The sequence below is a fragment of the Perognathus longimembris genome, chromosome 6 (assembly GCF_023159225.1).
Source record: "Perognathus longimembris pacificus isolate PPM17 chromosome 6, ASM2315922v1, whole genome shotgun sequence".
NCBI classification, from domain to species: domain Eukaryota; kingdom Metazoa; phylum Chordata; class Mammalia; order Rodentia; family Heteromyidae; genus Perognathus; species Perognathus longimembris.
This window is the reverse complement of record NC_063166.1, coordinates 78,551,638-78,577,218: the sequence shown is the minus strand read 5'-3', so window position 1 is coordinate 78,577,218 and position 25,581 is coordinate 78,551,638. Positions and strand designations below refer to the sequence as shown.

Here is a 25,581-nt window from a genome sequence, read left to right as displayed (position 1 = left end):
CACCGAGAGCCAGTTTCCTACTGTTCTGAGTGTAAAAAAAATTACTAACTCCTGAAAACCCAATTACTTAAAGTAATTAGTTGACTGAAATAGGTTTTCTGTTGGTTTGTCTCTTAAATGTCAGACTTCTAAATGTTGATACTGATTGAAAAAGCTAGAGGGGCTGGGGATATAGCCTAGTGGCAAGAGTGCCTGCCTCGGATACACGAGGCCCTAGGTTCGATTCCCCAGCACCACATATACAGAAAACGGCCAGAAGCGGCGCTGTGGCTCAAGTGGCAGAGTGCTAGCCTTGAGCGGGAAGAAGCCAGGGACAGTGCTCAGGCCCTGAGTCCAAGGCCCACGACTGGCCAAAAAAAAAAAAAGCTAGAATGAAAACTTCAGACGCTTCTCTCAGGGAGCAAAATCTCCCACTTGACTTTACCCAAAGGAATCACAAATATACATTTTTTTTTTTTAATGAGGAGCCAACCATGGATGGGTTGGGAAGGCCTTGAGAAAGGTGTGAATGACACAGAGCCATTTGTCATGGAGCTAAGACACTCAGGACCTAAGACCTGCAAGGTGTCTAAAACCCATCCTGACACCGGGCGTGGATGGCTCATGTCTGTAGTTTAGCTACTCATGAGGCTTAGATCTGAGGATTGCAGTTCAAAGCCAACCCCTGTAGAAAAGACTCTCTGAAACTCTTATCTCCAATAAACCACTCAAAAACTGGAAGCAAAGATGTGGCTCAAAGTGGCAGTGCTCTAGCCTTGAGCAAAAGAGCTCAGACACAGAGCCCAGGCCCTGAGTTCAAGCCCTACAACCCACCAAAACATAAAAATAAAATAAAATCCATCCTGCCCCTGCTCCCTGATAAGCTGATGCTATCCCAGGCCGAGCAAGCTGGCAGCAGACATGGAGCAGGGGAGCAGGACGGGGCCCAAAAAGGACTGGAACAAGTGAGTGACACCAGCACCCATGAAGGCCTGTTGGGAAACAGCAAGGACCAAGGGTGTCAGGTGTTTTAACTCACGTGTGATTTAGTGTCATTAGTGCAACTGTTTAGTTGGAAAACACATCTAGTTCTCCTCCTCTCCTTGTCTCAGACCCTGCTAATAAATTCTGACATTTAACTAAAGAGCCAAGTGATGCTTCCACACTTCAGCTCAGCTCAGCTCAGCTCAGCTCAGCTCAGCTCAGTACCATCTGAGACAACATACCAAGAAATTAGAAACCTAGCTTCCCAAAGGAGCTGGCTTTCAAATCTAAAATCCCAACAGGCAAACACACAGAAATACCTTAATGATTTGTAACTGAACTCCTTCATCGGTCTGAGGTCCCTGAAAACAGTTGCATATGGTTTCAACAATCCTGTCGATCAGCCGCTTCCCTGGGGCTCCGCTGTCTGGGGCGTTGCCGGTGATGTGCCCATACGCAATGAGTTTCTAAACACAGAACAAGCAGATTATCAGGAGTTTCTGCCTGCCCAGAACCAGGGCTGCTGCCAGGAGCACAAGACAGGCAGGGAGCTTGGCCTTCTGCTTCCAATGCTATAGATGCCTCTGCTCCCAGGAGCCTGGCAAGCCCTGCCACTGCGTGGGGCCTCCCTCCACCTTCTCCTGGCAGTAAAAGAGCCTGCAACTGCAGAACTCGCCAGCACACATCTGCAGGCAAATCTGTGCAAAAATGAGAGATTAGAGCCACACATACTGGAGACAGAGAAGACAGCGGTTCCCTAGAACGCAGACGAGGCGCTGGTGACAGAGGAGTGACCCAGGTAACAAAGTGACCGGGGGAGAGTGTGGTGCTGGCTGCGCAATTCTGAAGATACACTAAAGCCACCGAATTATCCTGTCAGGAAGCTGAGCTCAGAGGACCACAGTTCACAGCCAGCCTAGGCAGAAAAGTCTGAAAGACTCTAATTAACTACCAAAAAGCTAAAAGTAGAGCTACATCTCAAGTACAGAGGGCTAGCCTTGAGCAAAAAGCTACGGGACAGTGCTCAGGCCCTATGATTAGGCTCTAGTACCAGCCCTCCGCTCCAAAAAAAATTATGACATATTTTGCTAGAGAAGAGAACTAACTACACAATAAGACTAGAACATAACACTGGCAATGTTGTTTTCTTGGGGGAGGGGGGGGTATTTTGGGTGCCGATCCTAAGACTTGAACTCTGAGTCTGGGAACTGTCCCTGAACTGTTGTGCTCAAGGTCAGAGCTCTACCACTTGAGCCAGAGCTCCACTTCAGGCTTTTGGGGGCTTAATTGGTGATAATAGTCTCATGGACTTTCCTGCCAGGGCTGGTTCTGAACCACAACCCTCAACTCTCAGCCTCCTGAGTAGCTAGCATTAGCTACTCAGTGGCATGAGCCACTGGCGCCTGGTTTCAACACCCCCCCAGCCCCCCTCCCCCGGTACTGGGAATGCAACCCAGGTCTTTGTGCAGGCCAGGCAAACTGCCCTACCAATGAGCTACATCCCAGGCCCACTCACCTCTTCATTCTTTTAGAATGTTGAATGCCAGTCTATTTTCTACTCCAAAATTTAAAGTAAAAGCAGTTCAGTTCCAAATCTGCGTTATCAGTGTATGTTGGGGGGGGGGGGGGGGGGGGCGGGGTCTGACCTGGCTACAAACAGGAGTGGATAGGGCCACCTGCCTGTGACAGCTGTGCATAATCAGCTCTCAACATGAAGAATCCGAGTGCTGAGGGGCTTAGAAGTCAGGAGAAGTCCCCAGCTGGTTCAGTCTGTGTCACCTGAGGGGACTCAGATCAGACCCAGGCTCAGGTCCCCAGTCAAAATCTGGTGCAGGGCTTTGATCAGTGTTTTCTCCAAACTATTCAGGGAATGTAAAGGCCAAGCAGCTAAAGGCACTCTGCCCCGGTGAAGTAGGAAGACTCACAGAGGCCCTTCCCCTCTTTATCCTGCTAGGTTTCTGCCTATCATATGCCTGCCTCTGCCCACACAAAGCAGGCAAGAGTCCTGCCATTACCTATAGAGTCCCAGCCACTCAGCAGAATCCTGATGCCCTTCTTAAGTGGTTTTTCTCCATCATCATCTATCTACAAAGTGCCAGAATTCAATAAGCAGAAAGATTAAAACAGCATCTAATGGAGCAGAGAAGTAGGCAGAGGCCTGAGTTGTCTCCAGACCCCTGGAGAAGTAGTGCAGAGTGAGAGCAAGCCCAGAGCTCTTTACCTGCCCTGCTAATGCCCAGGTACTTGGGGGATGCCTGCCTGCTGCTCTGCAGCTCTAGGTCCTGGCACTGCTCTCTCCTACTCCTCACATCAGGACCCAGGTCTGTCCTGAGCATTGTGATAGAAGTACGATGGCTTACAAACTCCCAAAACGTGAATGCGGAAAAGGATACTCCCATCTCCCACGGGATGGGAACATGACTCAGTGGTATACCGAGTGCTAACTATGCACACATAAAATTGTAGGTCCCAGTGGGTTGAAGGCCTGACTCAGCGGCAAAATACCTGCCTAGAAAGCTCAAGGCCTTGAGCTCTAGTACTGCTAAAAAACAAAGTAAGTTCCATACAACCCAATAGCAATAATGCAAAGCAGAGATGGAGGTGAAACCAGGTCCTGGTGACTCATGTCTGTAATCCTAGCTTCCCAGGAGGCTGAGAACTGAGGATCACAGTTTCAGAGCCAGCACAGGCAGTTAAGTCCATGAGATTCTTGGCTCCCAATAGCCACCAAAAGTCAGATGTAGAAGTGTGGCTCAAGTGGTAAAGTGCAAGCCTCGAGCACAAAAGTTCAGAGACAGGGCTGGGAATGTGGTTTAGTGGTAGAGAGCTTGCCGTGCACGCATGAAGCCTTGGGTTCAATTCCTCAGCACCACATAAACCGGAAAAGCCCGAAGTGGTGCTGTGGCTCAAGGGATAGAGTGCTAGCTTTGAGCAAAAAGAAGCCAGGGACAGCGCTCAGGCCCTGAGTCCAAGCTCCAGACTGGCAAAAAAAAAAAAAAAAGTTCAGACCCCGAGTTGAAGCATCAGGACCAGCATCCAAAAAAACAAAGTTCCATTTTTTGTATGTTTTTATAATATGTAAACTTTAATAGCAATAGCACATGAATATAATTTAAGCTGAAGAAATGTATCAGAAAGATACCCTCAAAAAGTTTTCTTTTTCACTGCCTTATTATATAACTGTACACCCTTTGCACAATACCTTGTCAATAAAATTTAATTTAAAAAAAGTTTTCTCTTGGGCTCAGTAAAACTTTAGGTTAGGCCAGACACTACTTTCCTTGGTGGAGCCCTGCTTTGGAGCAGCATGTGGGGACGCAGGCTGAAGCAAAGAACACAGGGCCTCACAGCTCCACCTGAAGTAGCAGCTGTCAAAAGTCTTGAGGCTTTCCCTAGTAGGGAGGGGAATCGCAGCACCCAAAGCCCAAAGCACCTTTGTCTTCGTTACCTCTCCAAGATAAACAAAGGACAAGGCACAGCAGCTGGCTTCAATTCTGCCTAAACCAGACTTTACCCAGACACCACTACCTTCCATTTCCAAGAGACTTTTCCCTCTCCACTCCAGGAAATTCCCATCAAACAGGCTAAGCCAAGGGGAAGTGTATTTTCCTTCAGTGGCCCAATTGTACCCAGACACTTTCTAGTGTCATAAAAGATGATAAATGTTGCATCATGTATATCAAACAGTGAAAACCTGGTATACTGTCAGATAATCCGTTCTAAAAAGAGAAGAAAACCATACACCAGGTCAAAAATCCCAGTGGGTTTAACCACAACTGGGTGCCAATATAGCCACTTGAAACCAAACTCATATTCACAGGAGTTCCACAGTTTTTGTTACCTAAAAGCTCAAAGCATTCGGTAACCTTTAACAGTAAGGCTCAGTACTCTTTCTCCATAAAGGAGCACATATTAAATACAGAACCATGCAGGTCATGTGATCTCAAGAAGCCACAGGTAAGACCCATGACTGGACTAAACTGCTTTTAGTCAGGCCTTTGTGGAAGTGTTCACCCATGTCAGGATGTGCATTAGAAGGCTGGCCTTTGGGAAGTGACTAGGCTTAGATAAGGCATCAAACTGGGGGCCTTGTGATTAGATCCATGCAAATAGCTCGCGCTCCTGAAAGGTGAGAAGTCACAGGGAATGAGGCAGTGTGCAGGCCAGGGAGAGAAGCCTCCCCAAGAACCACACAGTCGGAACCTTCATCTTGGACCACTCCGCCTCCAGAACTGTGAGAAATAAATGCCTGATGGTTAAGCCATGTTTCATATGAACCTCATATACTAAAGGTGGAAGCAGGTTAGGTTTGACCACCAACCCCGGTTAAGAACATAAATGTGGAGTCAGGAAGCCCTAGACAGCCCTGCTATGTCACAACTTCCTGGCCAGGGGACCTCGGACTGGGCTAGTCACTCTATTCTATAAGCCTCAGTTTCCCTGATTGTAAATACCGATGAGTAAGCACCTCTGAGGGTTGTTGGGAAGACTGTGCACTGTACTGAGGACGAAGCTCTCAGGACCCAGCACAGGCTCTCAAGATACCAGCAACGCTAACTATTACCCTCAGCTCCACACTGACCTCCTCACAGGAGAAGACAACTCAAGCTACATTTATGCCACGGGTCCTCAGAAGGCATTCACAGTATCAAACATTTTAGGTTGTGAGCAGGAGCTGGCCTGCCATTGGGTTCTTAGCTCATTAGATGTCTCACAGAGAACACAGTATACAGAATCTTGCATGAGCAAGGCTTTTAATTTGGAGGAGCTGCTTCTATGAAAATACTGCCATCAGCTCTCAATAATACACATCAAAGAGAAGACATTGAGTAAATATCAGACAAGGAGTGCCAGCAATGTGGTATGCCCACTGCCACTGTACAGTCCCACAAGTAACTAATCAACAACGTATCAAATCAACATAATCAGACATAACTAATCAGCTATAACTAATCAACATAATCAGACATAACTAATTAACATAATCAGAAATAACTAATCAGACATAACTAATCAACAGCAGCAGTCTCTCTCATGGGATCTGCACAAGCCTTTAGAACATGACTCTCTAAGCAATTATAACACAGACTCTATTCATCCATCCTGGCTAGAAAGCACTGGTAAACTGTGCCATCTCCTCAATACACTTAAAAACTTTTCTCTTGATGTGGATTGCTCACTGAGGTTAAGAATAAATGTTTTCAGTTGAGTGCCAGTTGGCTACTCCTGTAATCCTAGATATTCAGGAGGTTAAGATCTGAGGATCCTAGTTTGAAGCCAACCCTGGCAGGAAAGTCCATGAGACTCATCTCCAATTGACCACAAATAGCATAATTTGTTTTTAAGTAATTAGAAACTTTAGGAGTAGGTCTTAAGAAAAAAAATACAAGGATGCTAGATTAGAAATTAAGAAAGCCTTGGGTTGGGAACGTGGCTTAGCGGTAGAGAGCTTGCCTAGCATGCATGAAGCCCTAGGTTCCATTCCTCAGCACCACATAAACAGAAAAGGCTTGAAGTGGTGCTGTGGCTCAAGAGGTGGAGTGTTAGCCATGAGCAAAAAGAAGCCAGGGACAGTGCTCAGGCCCTGAGTTCAAGCCCCAGGACTGGCAAAAAAAAAAAAAATAAGAAGAAACCCAAGTTTTCATGTTTCTGCCTCTATTTATATATACTGGACAAGTCACTCAACTGCTCCCGCTTCTTCATCAAAGATCATTTACAGCCAGGCACTGATGGCTCACACCTGTAATCTTAGCTACTCAAGAGGCTGAGATCTGAGGATAATGATTTAAAGCCAGCCTAGGCAGGAAAATCTGTGAGACTCTTATCTCCAATGAACCACCAGAAAACCGAAAAGTGGAGCTGTGGCTTAAAAGTGGTAGAGTGCTAGCCTTGAGCTGAAGAGCTCTGGGACAGCTCCCAGGCCCTGAGTTCAAGTCTCACAATCACCACCAACAAAGATAATTTACAATGAGATTAGTACAGCTCTAAACACAGTCAATCCCCATTATTTGCACTTTCTGTATTTCAAATGAATTGGCCCACTAAAATGTATTGCAAAGTTCAAAAGTAAAACGTGGAAGTGCTGTGGGCATTTGTGGACCTACGCAGAGCAGCAGGAAGCCTGGAGTGCTGACACGCATGCTTGCCGCTGAGGTCGAACAAGGTGACACTGCCTTCTTTCCCATTCCCTCTGTAAACAAATGCCTCTTCTGCAGAGCAATAAGTGTCATGGTTTTCACACTTGTCCTTTTTGCTCTTCAGAATGGCCCCCGAGTGTGTACTGGAGTGCTTTTTAAGGCTTAGAAGCAAGAAGGCAGAGACATGCCTTACAGAGAAATCATATGCATTAGACAAGCTTTCTTCCAGTATGTATAACACTGTGCTTGGCAGGAGTCCAATGGTAATAAGCCAACAATACATACCAAATCAGGTGTCTTTGAATACAAATATATAGCCAGGCTCTGGTGGCTCATGCCTGTAATCCTAGCTATTTAGGAGGCTGAGATCTGAAGATCGTGATTCAAAGCCAGTCCAGGCAAGAAAGTCTGTGAGACTCTCATCTGCAATGAATCACCAGAAAACTGAAGTGGAACTATGGCTCAAAGTGGTAGAGTACTAACCTTGGCAAAAAGCGCTCAGGGACAGCCCTGAATTCAAGCCCCATGACTGACAGAAACAATAATGAAAATAAATAAACAAAGAGAAATACACAGAGAACAGTTGTATACTGACTGGCTGGCAAAAACACTGTAACTGGGGAATGGCAGGAACCTAACCTTGTACTTCTAGCTCTGGTTCAGCTCACAGCAACCTCAAAAACAAAACCACCACCACCACCAAGATGTGACTGTATCTATTTCTACATGCCATACTATGAATTTATGACATCAGGAAAGCGGCTCAAGTTTCACTGAGAAAAAGAGTAACAAATAAAAAGAGAAAGTAACAAATACAAGTATTCCTGAGGAAACTAGTGTTTTAGCTGAAGACCTCTCTTCCTGCCTTCATGAGACCTCCACAAAAAGAACATAGCCTGCGGCACTGGGAATATGGCCTAGTGGTGAAGTGCTTGCCTCAAATACATGAAGCCTTAGGTTCGATTCCTCAGCACCACATATATAGAAAAGGCCAGAAGTGGCACTGTGGCTCAAGTGGTAGAGTGCTACTCTTGAGTGAACTAGCTAAGAGACAGTGTCCTTGAGCAAAAAGAAGCCAGGGACAATGCTCAGGCCCTGAGTTCAAGCCCCAGGACCAGCAAAAAAATAAATAAATAAATAAGAACATAGTCTGCTCCTTTCCCCAACACCTCACCTCTACAGGAATTGAGTGCCTGGGCTAGCCCTAGCAGGGATCTGGGGAAACAGGCGTCTGTGGCTGGGAGGGAAGCCCATTACACTGTCAAGTTTAAACGCGGTACCTGCAAGCAGTCAAGGGACGTGCTGACCACGCGCGGGGACTTGGACTGGCAGGCCAGCTCAAACGGAAGGAAATACTTGTCCGCTTCTATGAAGTTTGCCTTTGGTGGGGCTGCAGCGCCGAGCCTTGGGGAAAAAGCAGAAGACCAGAAGGGGAAATGAAAAAACAAAACTTGCTTTCTCTACTCTTTACCATGACTTCCCATTCTGCTTGTGATCATTTACTTAAAAGTGCCTGCAGGGGGGCTGGGAATGTGGCCTAGTGGTAGAGTGCTTGCCTCCATAATGAAGCCCTGGGTTCGATTCCTCAGCACCACATATATAGAAAAGGCTAGAAGTGGTACAGTGCTAGCCTTGAGCAGAAAGAAGCCAGGGACAATGCTCAGGCCCCGAGTTCAGGCCCCAGGAGTGGCAAAAAATTGTGCCTGAAAACTCAATCTTGAGGTCAGTTAATAAAAGCAGACACAGGCAACCACAGAAAGAAACCAGTACTGCATGCGGAGGGCAGGGTCTCTGACCTGCATGCTGAGTCTGTCCATATCCCACATGGAATCCGGTGGCAGCCATGCCAGACCTGTATTTCCAAGCTGCAACCCCTCACAGAGTGAGCCAACCCTGGGTCTAAACAAGCACAAGGCAAGGGCTCCGCCTCTTCTCTCAAGAAGAGGTATGAGGCATTAACTTGACCTTCTTTAGCCTTCCCTCCAAGTACAAAAATGTCGCACCAGTACCCTGTTCAGACAGATTCTACTGCCCTGCACAGAGCCAGGGGATTAGAAACACAGAAGGGGGTACCCTGACCATGACCTACCCCTCCGTGCTATTTCAGCAAAGACAAAGTGCTATTGCTTACCTCTGCTTTTCTATTTCTGCTTTAATTTCATCTGGTGGGGAAGAAAGAAAAGCACATTAGGAGCATGCAACATTTGTGGATACGAAAACTGTACAACACAGTATTTGGAAATGATTAAAAGAACATTTGTGAGATTTTGAAATACTGAAATCTTGATATGAAGTGAACCACTAAACTACAACAGCAATAATCCCAGCTATTGCAGGCAGTTCCTGTATGACAGGTATTACTATAAGTACATGTTTAGTTCAGTTGACACAGCAAACCTACGAGTGGGTATTGTTTCCTCCATCTCATTGACAGCAGCGTTTCTCAACCTAGGCACTGCTGGTGTCTGCAGGTAGAGAATCCCTTATTCTGGGGCCATCTGGGCAGGGCAGGGTATGTAGCAACATCCTTGGCCTCCACCTTTTGGGGGCCAGTAGCTCTCCCCACACTCTGTAGTGTTTTGGGTTGTTTTGTGACAGGGTCTTACTATGTGTAGTGGGCCTGGAACATGAGACTCTCCCATCTCAGCTTCCCAAATGCTAGGAAGTACTGAAAGACAATGTTTCCAGATACCAGTGACTGTCCCCTGAGCAAAGCCCTCTTTGTTGTGAACCAATTATTTCAACGAAGCAAGTCGGTGTGCTAGCTCAAGTCTGTGGTCTAGCTACTTAGGAGATATAGATCAGGAGCTGGTGCTTCAAGTCCAGCTAGGCATGAAAGCTCACAAGATTCCATCTCAACCAAGGGCTGGTCATAGGGGCACACACCTGCTCTCCTGGGTACAGGGAAGCACAATGGCTGTACACAGTGGTGTACACCTACCATCCCCAGTGATATGGGGAAGCACAAGTAGAAGGATTGCAGGCCAAGCTGGCCGAGATATAAAGTAACATACTACCTAAAAAAATAACCAATGCAACTTAGGAGTTGGTAGCTCACGCCTATAATCCTAGTTTCTCAGGAGGCTAAGATGTGAGGATAGCAGTTCAAAGCTTACTCATCAGGAAAGCCCATGAGATTCTTGTTTCCAATTAACCACTAGAAAACTGGAAGTAGCTCAAAGTGGTAGAGCACTAGCCTTGAACACAAGAGCACAGGGACACTGCCCAGGCCCTGAGTTCAAGCTCCATGACCAACAAAGAATTAAAATAAAGAAATAACCAATGCAGCCTGCTGGTGGCTTATACTAAGAATTCCAGCATGACGGGACGCAGCAAGGCCGGACTCAGCCAGGTGGAAGGACCCATCGTAAGCAGATGTTAGACTAAAAATGCTCATGGTAGCTGACACTCCGGGGTCATATGGTCCCATCTGGATAAATACGGAAAACACAATTGTTTTTCCCCACTAATAAAAAGAAGAAGGATGAGGGAGAAGTGGGTACTGGGGACCACACAGCGAGCCTATAGGTGCAAGACGCCGATAGAGCTAAAGGATATGTTAGCAGAATGATGTGGAGCGGAACCTCCTGGGATCTTGATTTCTTAGTCTAGAAACTTTGGATGAAACTAGGAGCTTTACAGGAGGCTGTGGGGTCATGGATAACGTCCTAGGCCTCCCATGAGAGAACCTCCTCAGATTAGTGAAGTCCACAGTGCCTAGCCACAGTGGGCTGTGGACAAACAGCAGTCCCTTGCTCTTAAAATAGGAGTCAGTGAGAGTGTAAAATCTCTAGGATCGCTGCTGGAAACAAGCCAAGGGAAAAATCAAGAGGACCACACACCTGGCATGCTGGACCAGGCACTGCCGGCTGGCGCTCACCGCACCTTCCCTGCTGCCCTCACCCCAGGGGGCCACAGCCGGGCTGGGGATATAGCCTAGTGGCAAGAGTGCCTGCCTTGGATACACGAGGCCCTAGGTTCGATTCCCCAGCACCACATATACAGAAAACGGCCAGAAGCGGCGCTGTGGCTCAAGAGGCAGAGTGCTAGCCTTGAGCGGGAAGAAGCCAGGGACAGTGCTCAGGCCCTGAGTCCAAGGCCCAGGACTGGCCAAAAAAAAAACAGGGGGCCACAGCCTTGCAGAGGGAGGAACACTGGGCACCCAGCATGAAGCAGGAGAGGACAGCCCAGCGATGGGCACCCGGCAGGCCACCTGCTGCACTTTACCACTGTGCCTCCCCCACCTGTAATGGAGTGGCAGCAAACGCACAGGCTAGGAAGGAGCTGCAGGGAGAAAGCCACAGTCCTCCTGGGAACTCAGCTCTGCGTGCCCCCACTGCCTACAGGAGTGGCCACACAGACCCATTCAGCTCAGGCTGACTCACTTTCTCCTCCAGGATGAGCCTGTCAACCATCTTCACCAACCTTCCACCCAACCCTGCCACAGGCAGTCCACAGCCACAAATCCTACATCACACCGCACTACACAAACTCCCCTCTGATCCCCTCTGCCACACTGGGAATCAAATCCCCAAGGAAAGCAGGGACACTCCTGGCTCCTTCCTGGGCTCCGCCCGCAGCCTCCCCTCCCCGCTGCTTTCCCCACCAGAGATCCCATTAGCAGGCTTTTCAGAAGGACAGGCCATCAACAGCCACCACCTCTTCTGACCTTTGGTCTTAACTTCCAGAAAAATCCCAAACCTTCACCACACTAGTGTCGACTTGAGGGCTGCCTCCACTTACCAGGACAGGCAGGCTGGCAGGTGGGTAAAGCCGTCACCTGCAGCCTCCGAGGGGTCTGAATGTGCTCAGCCAATCCCTTCTCCCCTATTCAATCACCACTACTGCACATGCCCTCCTCCAACAGCCCACCTCTCCCCTACCTGCCCACACCCCACCGGCCTCCTCAGGGGCCACGGAATAGGAGTTTAAACAAGCTCAAGCCTCCTCTACCTTCCCCAAAAGAAAAACAAAGGGGAATTTCCTTGTGACAGCCCAGGCAAGGGCCCCATTCCTCCACTATTTCAGCACACCACTCGACCCACAGGTCCCCAAACTTGACAGGCACGGTGGCAGTCTCCATTGGCCCGGACCTCCTTGGCATGTGACTGCTGACCTCACACTCCTGGTCAGAGCTGTAGTCACAACTGTCCCCAACTTGCCTCTGCTCCAGCACCGGCACCACTGCAGACACACCAATTCTGCCCAGCCAGGAAAGGCTGGAGGGCCTCTAGCCCAAGCCTCCTCCCCACTACGATTCCTCCTCAAACACCGATACCTTACACTTCTCCTCAACCACTTCCTGTTCCATTGCATGCTTGTTATGTGTGTGTGGCTTGTGTGACAAGCGTTCCTCCAAAAGCTCGCATGCTGACACGTCCCCAGCTGTGACCATGGAGAAGTCATTGGATAATGAGAGCACCAACTTCATCTACTGATGAGTTCACACTGGGGGGTGCTAGGTGGGGCCTGATGGGAGCCAGCAGGTCACTGGGGATGTGCCACTGAATGCTTAGCTTTCCCCTCCCTGCTTCCCGCAGCCACAGGTGAGCAGCTCTGCTCCATCCCAACCTCTTCCCTATGTAGCGCTCCCTTACCTCAGGCTAAGGAAGGACTGAAACCGTGAGCCTTCTTAGTGGTGGCTCATGCCTGTAATCCTAGCTACTCAAGGGCTGAGATCTGAGGACTGCAGTTCAAAGCCAGCCCAGTGGAAAAGTTTGGAAGACTCTTATCTCCAATAAACTACCTGAAAAAGCTGGAAGTGGCACTGTGGCTTAAGTGGTAGAGCACCAGCCCTGCTCAAACGAAGCTCAGGGGGCAGCACCCAGGCCTCGAGTTCAAGCTTCAGGACCAGGGAAGAAAAAAAAAAAGAATCCTTCCTCTCTTGGGTTGTTTCTCCCGGGTATTTGGCATAGCAATGTGAAAAGCAGAACCAACCCAGATCAGCCTCCTTCCCACTCTGTCTACCCTGTTCCTCCTCCAGCAGGACAGCAGTCTGGAGTCACAGAAGCCACCCTCTCTAGGCCCCCAGCCCAGCCCATTGCCACGTCCTCCCACTGAGGCTTCCTACCCAGACCTGCGCTCGACTCCCAAGTCACCTCACCTGCTACACAGCAAAGCAGTCCCTCTGCTCTTCCTCTATGATACTGTGAGCACGGGTGGCCCAGCTGATCTTCTCAAAGTGTAAACCTGGCCATCCTAGCATCTTCTTCCTTGTTCCAAACTCTTTTGACCACTTCCCTGCCCTAAAACTCAAACTTCTCACCATCACCTCCAAAGCTCAGCTTGGTGGGGCTCTGACCACTTTTCCCCCCTTTGCCATGTTCTAACCAACAATGACCTCTTGCCGTTGTCTCTCTCTGCCACAGGGCCATTGCTCAGGCTGTTCCTTTGGTGCCAGGTCTGTGTCCGTCCAACCTATTTACCTCAGATCCATCATTCAGACCTCAAAGCTGGCTTCCCCAGGGAAAATGGCATTGGTCCTCTAATGCCCAAGCATAGCTAGGCCTCTCCCTAGGGATTTGTTGAGTAGTTGGTGGCTGAACCATACCCCACCAGAACCTGGTCCATGTTTGCTTTGCTCACCTAGCATCCTGACACCAGGTAAGAAAGCAACTGAATCTCTTCCCTCATGAGGGTAGCCCCTGTCTGGTCCAAGAGGGATTAAATACAGAGCAGCTGATATGCTCAGCCCACCGCGCTGGACGGAGGGAATGCTTAAGAACTTGATGTCCCCGCACCAGACGCCTGTACTCACCCACTAAACTAGAAAACCTAACAAAATACCATGCTATGAAATCTGAATGTCACCAAGACAGTAAACCAAAACAAATCTCTGTTAGGAAGAGTCAAGGAATGAATCAGCAACCATAAAACTCCTTTCTAAGATAACTTCGCTGGAAAGAAAGTCGTCATTTCCTGGCAGGCCCCGAAGCCGGGAGAAAATGGTGAGAACCACAGCTCTGAGCTATTTATACAGAGGCCCCCATGTTCCTGCGGCTCAGGTACCCATTTCCACCCTCTCACTCTCCTACGTCGGCATCGGCCTTGCTGGTCTCTCCAGGTCAATGGCTCCCCCACCCCAGACACACAGGGCTGGGCGCAGCGCCAGCCCATTCAGCTTTGCTGGAGGCAGGGCAGGGCACTGGGTCAGCGCCTTCTTCCAGACGGCATCACCAGGGCCTCCACACTGTGGCGGAGGTTCTGCCCAGTCGCCCGCTGCACTCGTTCACTTGATCATGAGAATGGACCAACCAGTGACAAAGGGAAGTCCCACCGTTATCTCAGGAAATCAAGGCTCAAAGAAGTGAAATAGGTCTAGCAATAAGCACAGTCTCAAACTTCAGCTGTGAATAAATTTTCTACCAACCCAGTAAACAAACTCTTTTCGATAATCAACAACAGCACGGGCACCAGTTACTCATATCTGAAAATCCTAGCTACTGAGGAGGCCAAGATCTGGTGGAATCAGCTTGCCTGGACAGAAAAGTCTGTCTCCTTCTCCAAAATAACTAGCAAAACGCCAGACTGGAGGTGTGGCTTAAGTGGTATAGCATGAGCATAGCACACAAGCCAACCAAGTGTGAGTTAAAAACAAAACAAACTCACAATCCAACAAACACTGAATTGATTCTGCCAGACAGACCTCCTTTCTCCTGAAAAAGCATTATAAAGCTTTTCAACACTAGGGCAGTTGTTACAGCTATTTCCCTGTGTGTGGGGGGGGGGCACACTGCTACTGAGCCTTGGTTTCCCATCACCAGAGGTTCCCCAAAACAGAGAGCACCCCAGGATTAACAAGATGGCATTCACCACTGCATCAGAAAAACTTAGCTCCAATGCAGCCAGGGTGAAACTAGCTCAGCACGTTCTTTGCTCCTGGGTCTCTAAAGTAAACCGAGGACATAAAGCAGTATAAAGCTCCAGAAGGAAAAAAAAAAAAAGCTGTGATCTTTTGACTAGTGCTTTTCAAATATATATCAAGCACAGCTACAGAAAATACCATGTCCTCACTGAAACTTGCCTTTCAGTATAGGAACTGTTTGCAAGACTTCACTGACTATTTTACACAGGAGAACTTGCATGGAGCCAGGCAGGAATGGTAGAGATGTGGGACTCCACCCGTGCCATCTGGTGTGCACTCTGGCTCCTTCAGTTCCTGGCTGAGTGACCCCTGGCCAATTTACTTAACTTCTCTTGGGTCTTAGGGGGTAACAATAGTGAGAACTAACCTAGAGTATGGGTGGCACCGTGCCAGGAACTCAGAAATGTAATGTCACACAGGAAGTAATTACAGAAAGTCATTCAGTTGCATACAAAAAATATACAGTTACTTTTTTCCTGACAACTGAGATGGCAGCAATGAATAAACACATGGCTCTTACAGTATTTTGTGCACATTAATGTATTAAGACAGTACATCTCTAGTATGTGACTGCATATACACAGAGGCTTTTTAGAACAATTCAGTAAACTATAGACAATTTTTGCCATATCTAATTTGTGTGTGTGTGTGTGTGCTGGTTCTGGGGCTTGAGCTCAAGGCTAGCACTCTACCACTTGAGCCACAGGGCCATTTCAGGCTCTTTCTGAGTAGTTTACTGGAGATAAGAGCCCCACCTGGGCCTGGCTTTGAACTATGATCCTCAGATCTCAGCATCCTGAGTAGCTAGGATTATAAGGGTGATCCATCAGTGCCTGGCTGCCATATCTAATTAAAAAACTTAACCTCCAAATGCCATATAGTTAAGAAGCAGACATGTACTTTAAAGAGACATCCTGGGAAAATATGGGTCTTATATCAATTACAAAGGGGAAATTGTAGGAATGTAATTATATTTCCCAACAGCAGACTGAAAGGTTGGAGGTCATTAAATATATGTCAAGGCTTCACTAGCAAAGCAAAAGAGCAACACACTTATGGTGATAGCCACTCTCATTGGCTCCTGATTTCTCCCCCATTTGGACAGTCAACTGTGCAGTTGGCATTTACAGCAGATGAGTCACTGAACATTAGTCCAAACCTGTTCCATCTTGATTATCACTGATTGCACAAGGGACAACCCTCGCTTCACTGACCTTAGAAAGTTAACACAGCCAATAAACACAGCCTTTCCGTCATGTAATTAGTCTTATTTATTACATGTACAAACAAAACAGAAGTAACTCACTCTTCAATGGAGACTCAATGTTAAGAACAACAAATGGAGCTGGGCATGGTAGCCTACACCTGTCCTCCCAGCTACACAGAGAGACCAGAATTGAAGTTCCAGGCACCACCTCAACTCCGCGGAAAAAGCTGGGTGTGGTGGTGTGCCAAGCATTTACAGGAAGACCTAGCTTCTGTCTACAGGAGGGGAAAAAAAACCTGAGACTCTATCCCAAAATGGATCAAAAGAAGGCTTGGTGGGTAGCTCCAGTGGCAGAGCCCTTGCCTGGTAAGCATAAAGTTCTGGGCTCAAGCTCTAATACTGTCAAAAAGAAACTAAAACAAAAACTAAAGAGCGCTTGCATCTCAAAATAATCACAGTAGCCAAGTGCTGGTGAGTCATGCCTATAATCCTAGCTACTCAGGAGGTTGAGATCTGAGGATTATGGTTCAAAGCCAGGCCCAGTAGGAACACCTGTGAGATTCTAACTCCAATTAACTAGTAAAACAGAGATGTGAAACTGTGGCTCAAGTGGTAGAGTGCTAGCCTTAAAAAAAAAATTAAAAAAAAAAAAAAAAGGTCAGAGACAGTGCCCAGGCCTGAGGTCAAGCCCCAGGACTGGCACCAGAAATAAGAATCACATATACTGGGTGCCTACTACACACCACGTTCTTTGTTACAAGTCAACTAAATCTTTATAGAAATCCTGAGGGGAAGGTGTAAGATTAAGGAACCTGTCTAGCATTCAAAGTAGAAGGCAGGGGTCTTGGGTCGGGGGGGGGGGGGTTTGTCTTAGCTTCGAATGTCCACGAGATACTGCCCTAGCAGCCCTGATCCCCCCATCCCACAACATGCTACAGTGGAGGAATCCTCGCCTGAAACTGTGTACTGTAGGTCATTTCAGTCATCAGTTTCACTCATTAAAATTCACGATGGTTACTGGGCACGGGTGGCTCCAGCCTGTAATTACACAGAAGCCTGAGATCTGAGAATGGCAGTTCAAAGCCAGCCGAGGCAGGAAAGCCCATAAGACTTTTTTTTTTTTTTGGCCAGTCCTGGGCCTTGGCCTCAGGGCCTGAGCACTGTCCCTGGCTTCCTTTTGCTCAAGGCCAGCACTCTGCCACTTGAGCCACAGCGCCACTTCTGGCCATTTTCTGTATATGTGGTGCTGGGGAATCGAACCCAGGGCCTCATGTATACGAGGCAAGCTCTCTTGCCACTAGGCCATATCCCCAGCCCCCCATAAGACTTTTATCTCCAATAAACACACACACACACACAGTGGAGCTATGTCTCAAGTGATATGGCACTAGCCTTGAAGAAGCTCAGGGACAATGCCCAGGCCCTAAGTTCAAGCCCCAGGACCAGCATGCATGCAAGTGCACATGCACGCATACACACAATTAATGACCGTAATCACAGACATCTCCAAGATACTAACCATATTACCACAATTTTTATACATTCTTCTCAAATGGGTCTACTAGACACAAACTGGCCTTGAGATACCAAGCAAAGTATCATCAGGCACTCTGTCTCCTGCCTGTAAGTAAAAGCAGTCTTTCCATTTCATAGCAATGACTCAGGATTACACTCTGGAAAGAGGATCACTTTAAATCAACACACATAGAAGTTCTTGTGTAGCATCAGAATGGTGGCTCATCACAGTGAGGACTACTGCTCCAACTTCTACAATTTGTAATCAAATTTCTTCCTGTCTAGCCCATTTCTCACAGTTCACTATTAACATACAACACACACAACCTACGACTTAAGTTGGAAAAATCTTTTTCAGCAAAAATATGATTCAAGAGTACCTACCTGGGGCTGAGAATATGGCCTAGTGGTAAGAGTGCTTGCCTCCTACACATGAAGCTCTTGGTTCGATTCCCCAGCACCACATATATGGAAAACGGCCAGAAGGGGCGCTGTGGCTCAGGTGGCAGAGTGCCTTGAGTGGGAAGAAGCCAGGGACAGTGCTCAGGCCCTGAGTCCAAGGCCCAGGACTGGCCAAAAAAAAAAAAAAAAGAGTACCTACCTAACAAGGTCTCAATTTTATGGTCCCTGACACTTTTTTTTATTTTTTTGCCAGTCCTAGGGCTTGAACACTGTCCCTGAGCTTCTTTTTCTCAAGGCTAGCACTCTACTAACTTGAGCCACAGCTCCACCTCTGACTTTTTCTGTATATTTGGTGCTGAGGAATCAAACCCAGGGCTTCATTATGGAAGGCAAGCACTCTACCATTAGGACATGTTCCCAGCTCCTCCCTGACACTTTTAAAAGTTCCAATAATGTGATGTACAACTTGGTGAAAACTTTATGCTATGATGTCCTAAAGAGAAATGAAAGCTAATCACTATTGTGAAACTTCATAAAACTCTTACAAGTGGTGTTTGAGAGGACAGAGCCCAAGCAGACTTCAGTGTGGAGCTACTAATATCAGGCTTCTGCCTAACTGCTTTCTAATTAATGCTCACTCTCAAATTCAGATAAAACAATACCCATTTGGCAATTAGCCTTAATTACCAAAATAGAAAAGCTTTATCAACTTCACCGATGTTTCACGCCTGTAATCCTAGCTACTCAGGAGGCTCAGATCTGAGGATCACGATTCAAAGCCAGCCCAGAAAGGAAAGCCCATGCAACTCTTACCTCTAAGAAACTACAAACAAAACCCAGAAATGACACTGTGGCTCAAGTAGTAGAGTTCCACCTTGAGCAAAAAGCAGCTCAGGGACAGCCCCTAGGCCCTGAATTCAAGTCCTAGGATTGATACCCACAAACAAAATCTCAACTGCAATAAATTCCTTCCACAGATCCCGGATTTCACAAGATGAGCAACGGCTTCTGGCTTATCTAGGCAACAACCTCTCTCCACCGTTCTTGACCCCTGAGGGAGTCTCAGATCCTTCTGAGGAACGCTGCTGACCTTCCTCCCACGGAAGAGCAAAGTTCATAAGTCAATTTCTAGGTCCCAAGAGAAGTCAATCTTAAACTGAAGACAAAAAAAAAAAAGCAGTCTTTCCACTTACTCAATTTGTTGGGGAAATCAAGTTTGTTTGTTTTTAACAGATTCCAATGCAAAAGCATTAGGATACTGAATTAACTTGACAGCACCGGTCACATGCATCCACCCTCCTAGCCCAGAATTCTGCTCTCGAAGTTACCCAGCTGGGCACTGGTGGCTCACACTTGTAATCCTAACTACTCAGGAGGCTGACATGAGGATTGCAGTTCAAAGCCAGACCTGGCAGGACAACTCTTCTCTCTACTTAATCACCGGAAACTGAAAGTGGAGCTGTGGCTCAAAGTGGTAGAGTGCCAGCCTTGAGCAGAAGAGCTCAGGGACAGTGCCCTGGCCCTCAGTTCAAGCCCCAACACACACACATACACATACACACACACACAGGCTAATGGACAGCACCCAGGCCAAGTTCAAGCCCCAATACTGGCAGGTACACAGAGTCACAAACTCCTAACTCATTTTCTTGTTTACTTATTTTTGTCTGCTCTATCAGTGCATGAGCTTTCCCAAGCAGGTCTTGTTTCCCACCCTATCCTTAAGTGTCTACAGCTGGGCCTGGTACACAGAGGGCACCTGATAACTAGGAGACTGATGGGGACATCACCTAGCTAGACTGTAACTAGACTTCTCTCATTTCATATAATCTGCCGGTCCATTCAATCAGCAAATATTTATTGAGCACCTACTGTGTGCCAGGTGCAGGAAACTCAGCAGGGAAAAGAGCAGACAATATCCTTCCTTTGCAGGCCCTGCATTTTAGGGGCCACCGAGAATATGCAAGTGTCTTGTACAGTACCATGCCAGGAACGCACAGATGGCCCCCTAAGCCGCTTCCGTGAGGGGGAACGCTACGGGAAGAGCCCCAAATGATGAGAAAACACTCTAACCGGACAATTCCAAAGCAAGCCTCCGGGGTCACCCAACTCCAGTTGAGCGACTCTCGTCACCTGCCCCGTTCACGAGGGAGCTCCCACCAGCACGGTCCAGGTAGAGGGAACCGCTTGGGGCACGGGCAGTTGCCTCCGAGGACTTGGAGTTGGTGAGGGGAGGAACCAGGAAATGGGCCGAGGAGTCGTGGCCAGGGCCCGGAGCAGGGCGGCAGGAGAACCAGCCTGGGCTGTCACCAACTTGCCAGGTGACCTTGGGCCAGTCCCGAGCGGCTCGGGCGCCGGCCCCCCAGGCGGCCTGAGGGGGGAGGTGGGGAGGGTGGGGTTCGAGGCTGGGGGAGGCCGGGCTGGGTAACGGCCGGGCCGGGCCGGGCCGGGCCGGGCGGGGCAGGGCGGCTCACCCACCGAGCGCCACCTGGCAGGCCCTGCGCAGCTGGGAGTGCTGGGGCCGCTTCGCCTCCTTGTCGGCGAGGATCTTCTCCAGGGCCCGGGACACGAACATGCTCTTAGTCTGGCTTTCCTGCATGGCCCCGGCCGGCGGGGGGCCGGCAGCCCCGCGGACGGGCGGCGCGAGCGAGGAGGTAAGCGAGGCTGCGGGCCCGGCGTCCCGGCCGGTAGCCACCGCGTCCGTGCGCGCCGGCCCGTCAGGAAGCGACGCCGCGGCCCCACGGCGCCGCCATGTTGGAGCGCGTCACGTGATCACGTGACTGACGGGGCCGCTACGTCCGCCGCGTGTCCGTAGACCCCGTGACCCTGGGGGCGTGGCCTTGCCCGAGGATGGGGGCGGGGCCTCCCTGGGCGTGAGGCGGGGCGAGCTGGCGGGGGCGGGGCGAAGCCCGAAGGGAAGCAGGTGAAGGGAGGGTGAGCCAGGTAGCTGAGGTAGAAAAATGGGAAGGGTGGAGTGTTGGAAAGGGAACTAGTGGGGGGAAAGAAAGGTGGAGGGGCCCAAGAGGTGAGGGGAGAGAGGGGAGGACGGGGAGGGGAGGAGGAGGGAGAGGGGGAGGAAGGAAGGGAGCGAGGACGGGAAGCCTGCAGGGCCGAGGAGCTGCAAAGAGGACTTGGAGGTGTTGGGGGCCAGGAAGGAGAGGCTTGGGAGGAGGGAAGGAGGGGAAGGAGTCTGAAGGAACCTGCCGGGGAAGTGGAGGGGAGGCTGAGAAGGGGAAGTGGTTTGTTTGTGGCGGCCAGGTGCCCCTAGCTCCGGCCTGTACTCCTGGTTACTCAGGTAGCTGAGATCTCAGGGTTTTGTTTTGTTTTGCTTTTGATAAAAAGATGGATTTATTGGGGAAGTAAAAAGCAAACTGACCAGCCCTGGTCGCAGCCCAGAGCTGGAACCGCAGGCACGTGTGGCCTTCCAGCCTGGTTATAAGGCAAACATCACAGTCAAACTTGCCACACGCAGGTGGCCAGTGAGGATACAGCACTTACAGAGCATGCTAGGCCGCACGCAGGTGGCCAATAGTTACAGTCTGTCTCATAATATCTATTTGAACTAACCTATCATTCTAGTTAGAATTGGCACATGGATTTGATGTCAGATGGACACGTCTACTCAAGGGAGGGCACAGGTTCCCTTGAAGCTCCCAGGCCTCAGGTGGTCAATTTACATAACTTATCATAATAAAGGGGAGCTTCCCTGGATAGGGTGGGGGAGATCTTAGTGAAGATGGAGTTGGCTTCTGCTCTAATCTGACCTGGAGTCACTCTGATGCCCTTCCACAGTCAATGATGGCGCTGGCCAGATCTGACCTCCCTATTACATTCCCCCTTTTTTTTTTTTCTTGTACATAAAAATCAACTCATTGATTTCTCTTTTGGAGAGCTTAATCTTGCCTGGACTGTAACATGACTCCACCCACAGGTTTCTGGGGAGAGCAAGGATGAGACAAGAGCCAGTTTGATGTGACTGCTGCTCTTAAGCTTGCACCCAGAAAGAACCTGGTTACCTATGAGGTCCATCCCCAGGACAGCTGCAGGTGTTCTCACAGGTTTTAAATCTCCACCCAGTTACCTAGGTGACTGGCACACCTTCTCTGAGGTCACACCCTAGTTCATCTGGACACTCTAATACACTTGGACACACCTCCCACCCAAGCATCGCTGGGGAGTGACTCTGTAGCCTGCCTCGCATGTTTTTCTTTTTTCTTTCTTTTTTTTTTTTTTTTTTTTTGCCAGTCCTGGGCCTTGGACTCAGGGCCTGAGCACTGTCCCTGGCTTCTTCCTGCTCAAAGCTAGCACTCTGTCACCTGAGCCACAGCGCCCCTTCTGGCCGTTTTCCATATACGTGGTGCTGGGGAATCGAACCCAGAGCTTCATGTGTAGGAAGCAAGCACTCTTGCCACTAGGCCATATTCCCAGCCCCACGCATGTTTTTCTAAATAGAGCTCCTCAACTCCAGTTAACTTAGAGGAGTGGGAAGGTTACCACAGGAAGAAAGTCTCCCCAATATCTTAGCTTTGCTACCCACTATCACAGATGACTGGCAAGTTCCTGCCCAGTAGATAGGCATGAGCATTTAGAAAGGCATGCTTACAAACTATTCTTCTAGGACCTCCCGGCTCTGGTTAACTTTTGAAGGGCCAAACATGGGTGACTCTGAGATCTGACACCATCTCTGCCATCCAAGCGGTGGCTTGCTGCCTCTGGATGAGATCTCAGGGTTTTGATGCAAAGCCAGCCCGGGCAGGGAAGTCTGTGAATCTCCTATCTCCAATTAGCCACCAGAAAATCCGAAGTGGTGCTGTGGCTCAGAAGTGGTAAAGCACTAGCCTGAAGCAAAAAGAGCTCAGGGACAGAGAGCCCAGGCCCCAAGTTCAAGCCCCATGACCAACAAAAGAAAGTAGTCATGGCCTTCCAGTCTCTGTGGGATCAGCTCCTGGTCTGCCAGGTCCTGAGCCTCTGGTACCCCAGGTGTGTGTTGTTGGGAGCTCACCTCATCTCCCTCTGAGGTCCTGGTCTGTTCTCATAAACCTGTGGTTACTCACAGTGCAGTGGGAGGGGGGGGAGGTGTGGCAGGGGGACACAGCTGATAAATGAGCTTAAGGAGACAGACATCATGGCCCTCAGACTGCCTCCACCCCAACATCTATATCACAGCAGCCAGTCACCCCAACATCTATATCACAGCAGCCAGTCACAAAGACCCTGGACCCCAGACCCACCCCCATGTCCCCAGGAGCAGCTATGACTCTCACAGTGGGATACTTGTCTGGTGGAAACTTCTGGAAGTTTGTTTCATTTTGGTTGTTGTTGTTTTTTTAGTTTTACTAGGTGTTAGGAAAATGGAGGAGAACAGAAAAGGAATGGGCCAGACTCGACTGTTTATTGAGGAACAGCAAGGGGCACAGACCTTCCTGCCCTCCCATGGGATTGGAGGTTGTGCTGGGTTTGGAGGTTGTGCGAGGGGGTGAACTTGAGACCAGGCTTATAAGGCTTCTGAGCCAGGAGGCAGAGAATAATGAAAGTACCACTAGGTCTACGAAGTTGGGGCTTTTCCATTTGGCCCACAAAGGATTGTTTACAGCTGGGCCTCGGTGAATTGCCCTGCCTGCATATCAAAGCAGGTTCCTATAGTGAGGTTTTGCCTGGCGTCTGTAAGGGCCTGAGGCAATAGGATGGGGGTCAGTCCTTCACTAGGGTTTGAACTCTGGGTGAGTGTTCCGGCACTGTTTCAGTTATTTTAGAATAGGGTCTCACTTCCCACTTGGGTGTGGGGCCGAGCCTCCATCACAAGTGCACATCACCGAGTCCAGCTTCCCTCCCGGCATGAAGATAGAGCCTTAAGGACTTTCCTGCCTTGGACTGACCTGGAACTGTGGTGCCCCCACTCTTCGCCTCCCACACAGTTTGGGGTGACAGGCACACACCACCGTGTCCAGCGGTGGGTTGCAAAGCAGTCTCATGGACCTCTCTGCCACAGGGCTGGGCCTTCCTGGAGATAAGAAACAGCTGCTGGGGCCTGGGACCCAAGTCCACTGAGCATGTACAAAGTGTTCTTATAGAAGGTCTTTTCAGATTTTTTTTTTTTTGCCAGTCCTGGGCCTTGAACTCAGGGCCTGAGCACTGTCCCTGGCTTCTTTTTGCTCAAGGCTAGCACTCTGCCACTTGAGCCACAGCGCCGCTTCTGGCCGTTTTCTATACAAGTGGTACTGAGGAATCGAACCCAGGGCTTCATACACCCTCGGCAAGCACTCTACTGCAAAGCCATGTTCCCACCTCTCAGAAAATATTTTGCAGTTGCAGTGTTACAGCGTTTTCCAGAAATGTGACCATTATGCTAATGGAAAGGCAAGGTACATTTTGTCAAGAATGTCAGCAAACATCCTTTGTCATTTGGAAGGCTTCCCTGTGTCACGTGGGCCAGCGCTGGCATCTGATGGACCCACGGCAGCCCTGAGGAGTCCCCACCAGCACTGTGGCAAGCGGGGGGAACCCTGCTTTCAGGCCCCGTCTCTGACGCCATCCTGAGTCCTTGGGTCTGAGCATGTGTTTACTGAAATCAAATTTCAGTTAGACATTGCCTTGCTTTTTGGTTCATTGTTGTTTGGTTAGGCTGTTCTCTCTTATTAAAGCTCTCGTGCGTAAGCCGATGTTACGGTCTCTTGAGTTTTACACAGCTATGGCCCCGCCTTTGGAGGCCTGTCCCCATTCCCCCCGTGGGAGGGAGGACCTCCGACTCGCCTTGACTGGCCCACTTCCAACCGCTCTGCGCTACTTTCTGCCTCTTCTCTGTGGCTGCCCCTGGGTCCTGCGGCTGCTTCCGTATTGGCCTCTATCTCTCCGTATTTCTCTCATCATCCCGTGTCTCTGTCCCTGCACTCCTGTTGTTAGCAGAGTTGATGAAGCTCTCTATCTCCATCCTTGTGTCTGGCAGGGAAACGGCCCAGGGAAGATGCTAATGGAGTTAACGTGCTAGGAAAGTTTGTTAGGTAAGAAGTAGGGTGGAGAAAGATCGCGTGGCACAATGCCACGGGGAGCTGGCACTTCGGCCCTCTTCAGCCATCCTCAGGGCGTAGCCTGAGCGTTAGGAGTCAGTAGGAAGCGTGGGGGGGGGGGGGAGAGGAAGACACAGGCAGTTGGAGGGCTCCGGGTGGCCTGGTTTTCCTCACCTTGCTTCTGGTTCTGCGAGGGGTGCCGGAGGAGCGGTCACTGCTACCCCTCGAGGGGAGCCATGGGGTGTCTAGGAGAGGGCTCCCCCAGCTCCAGGGTGCAGCCCCATCACTGCAGGTAACTGTTCTCCTTTGCCCGTGTCTGCCCTGCCAGGCTCTGCTATGTCTTAGGGGTGGTTTCAGTCCCTTGTCGTGAAGACACGAGGAGCCTTGGGGATGAGGACGGGCTGAGGAAATCCCCACGGGGCCTGCTCCACACGGCCGGGGCCACCAGTGTGGCCGTAAGTCTTCACAATCACGCTCTCAGAGCCCAAG

The 25,581-nt window shown here is 49.5% G+C and overlaps 1 protein-coding gene across 2 annotated transcripts in view; it reads right to left on the bottom strand.

The window, feature by feature from the left end:
- The window catches only part of Arfgef2 (ADP ribosylation factor guanine nucleotide exchange factor 2), a 69,660-nt gene extending 48,804 nt beyond the window's left edge, over positions 1–20,856 (bottom strand). For both annotated transcript variants that reach the window (XM_048349591.1, XM_048349592.1), the window contains exons 1-4: positions 20,567–20,856; positions 9,232–9,262; positions 8,381–8,504; positions 1,284–1,430 (exon numbers count right to left, since the gene is read on the bottom strand). In XM_048349591.1, the coding sequence (XP_048205548.1) occupies positions 1,284–1,430; positions 8,381–8,504; positions 9,232–9,262; positions 20,567–20,687 (423 nt within the window). In that variant the 5' untranslated portion in view covers positions 20,688–20,856. The remainder of the gene's footprint in view (positions 1–1,283; positions 1,431–8,380; positions 8,505–9,231; positions 9,263–20,566) is intronic.
- Between the last annotated feature and the right edge of the window lie 4,725 nt (positions 20,857–25,581).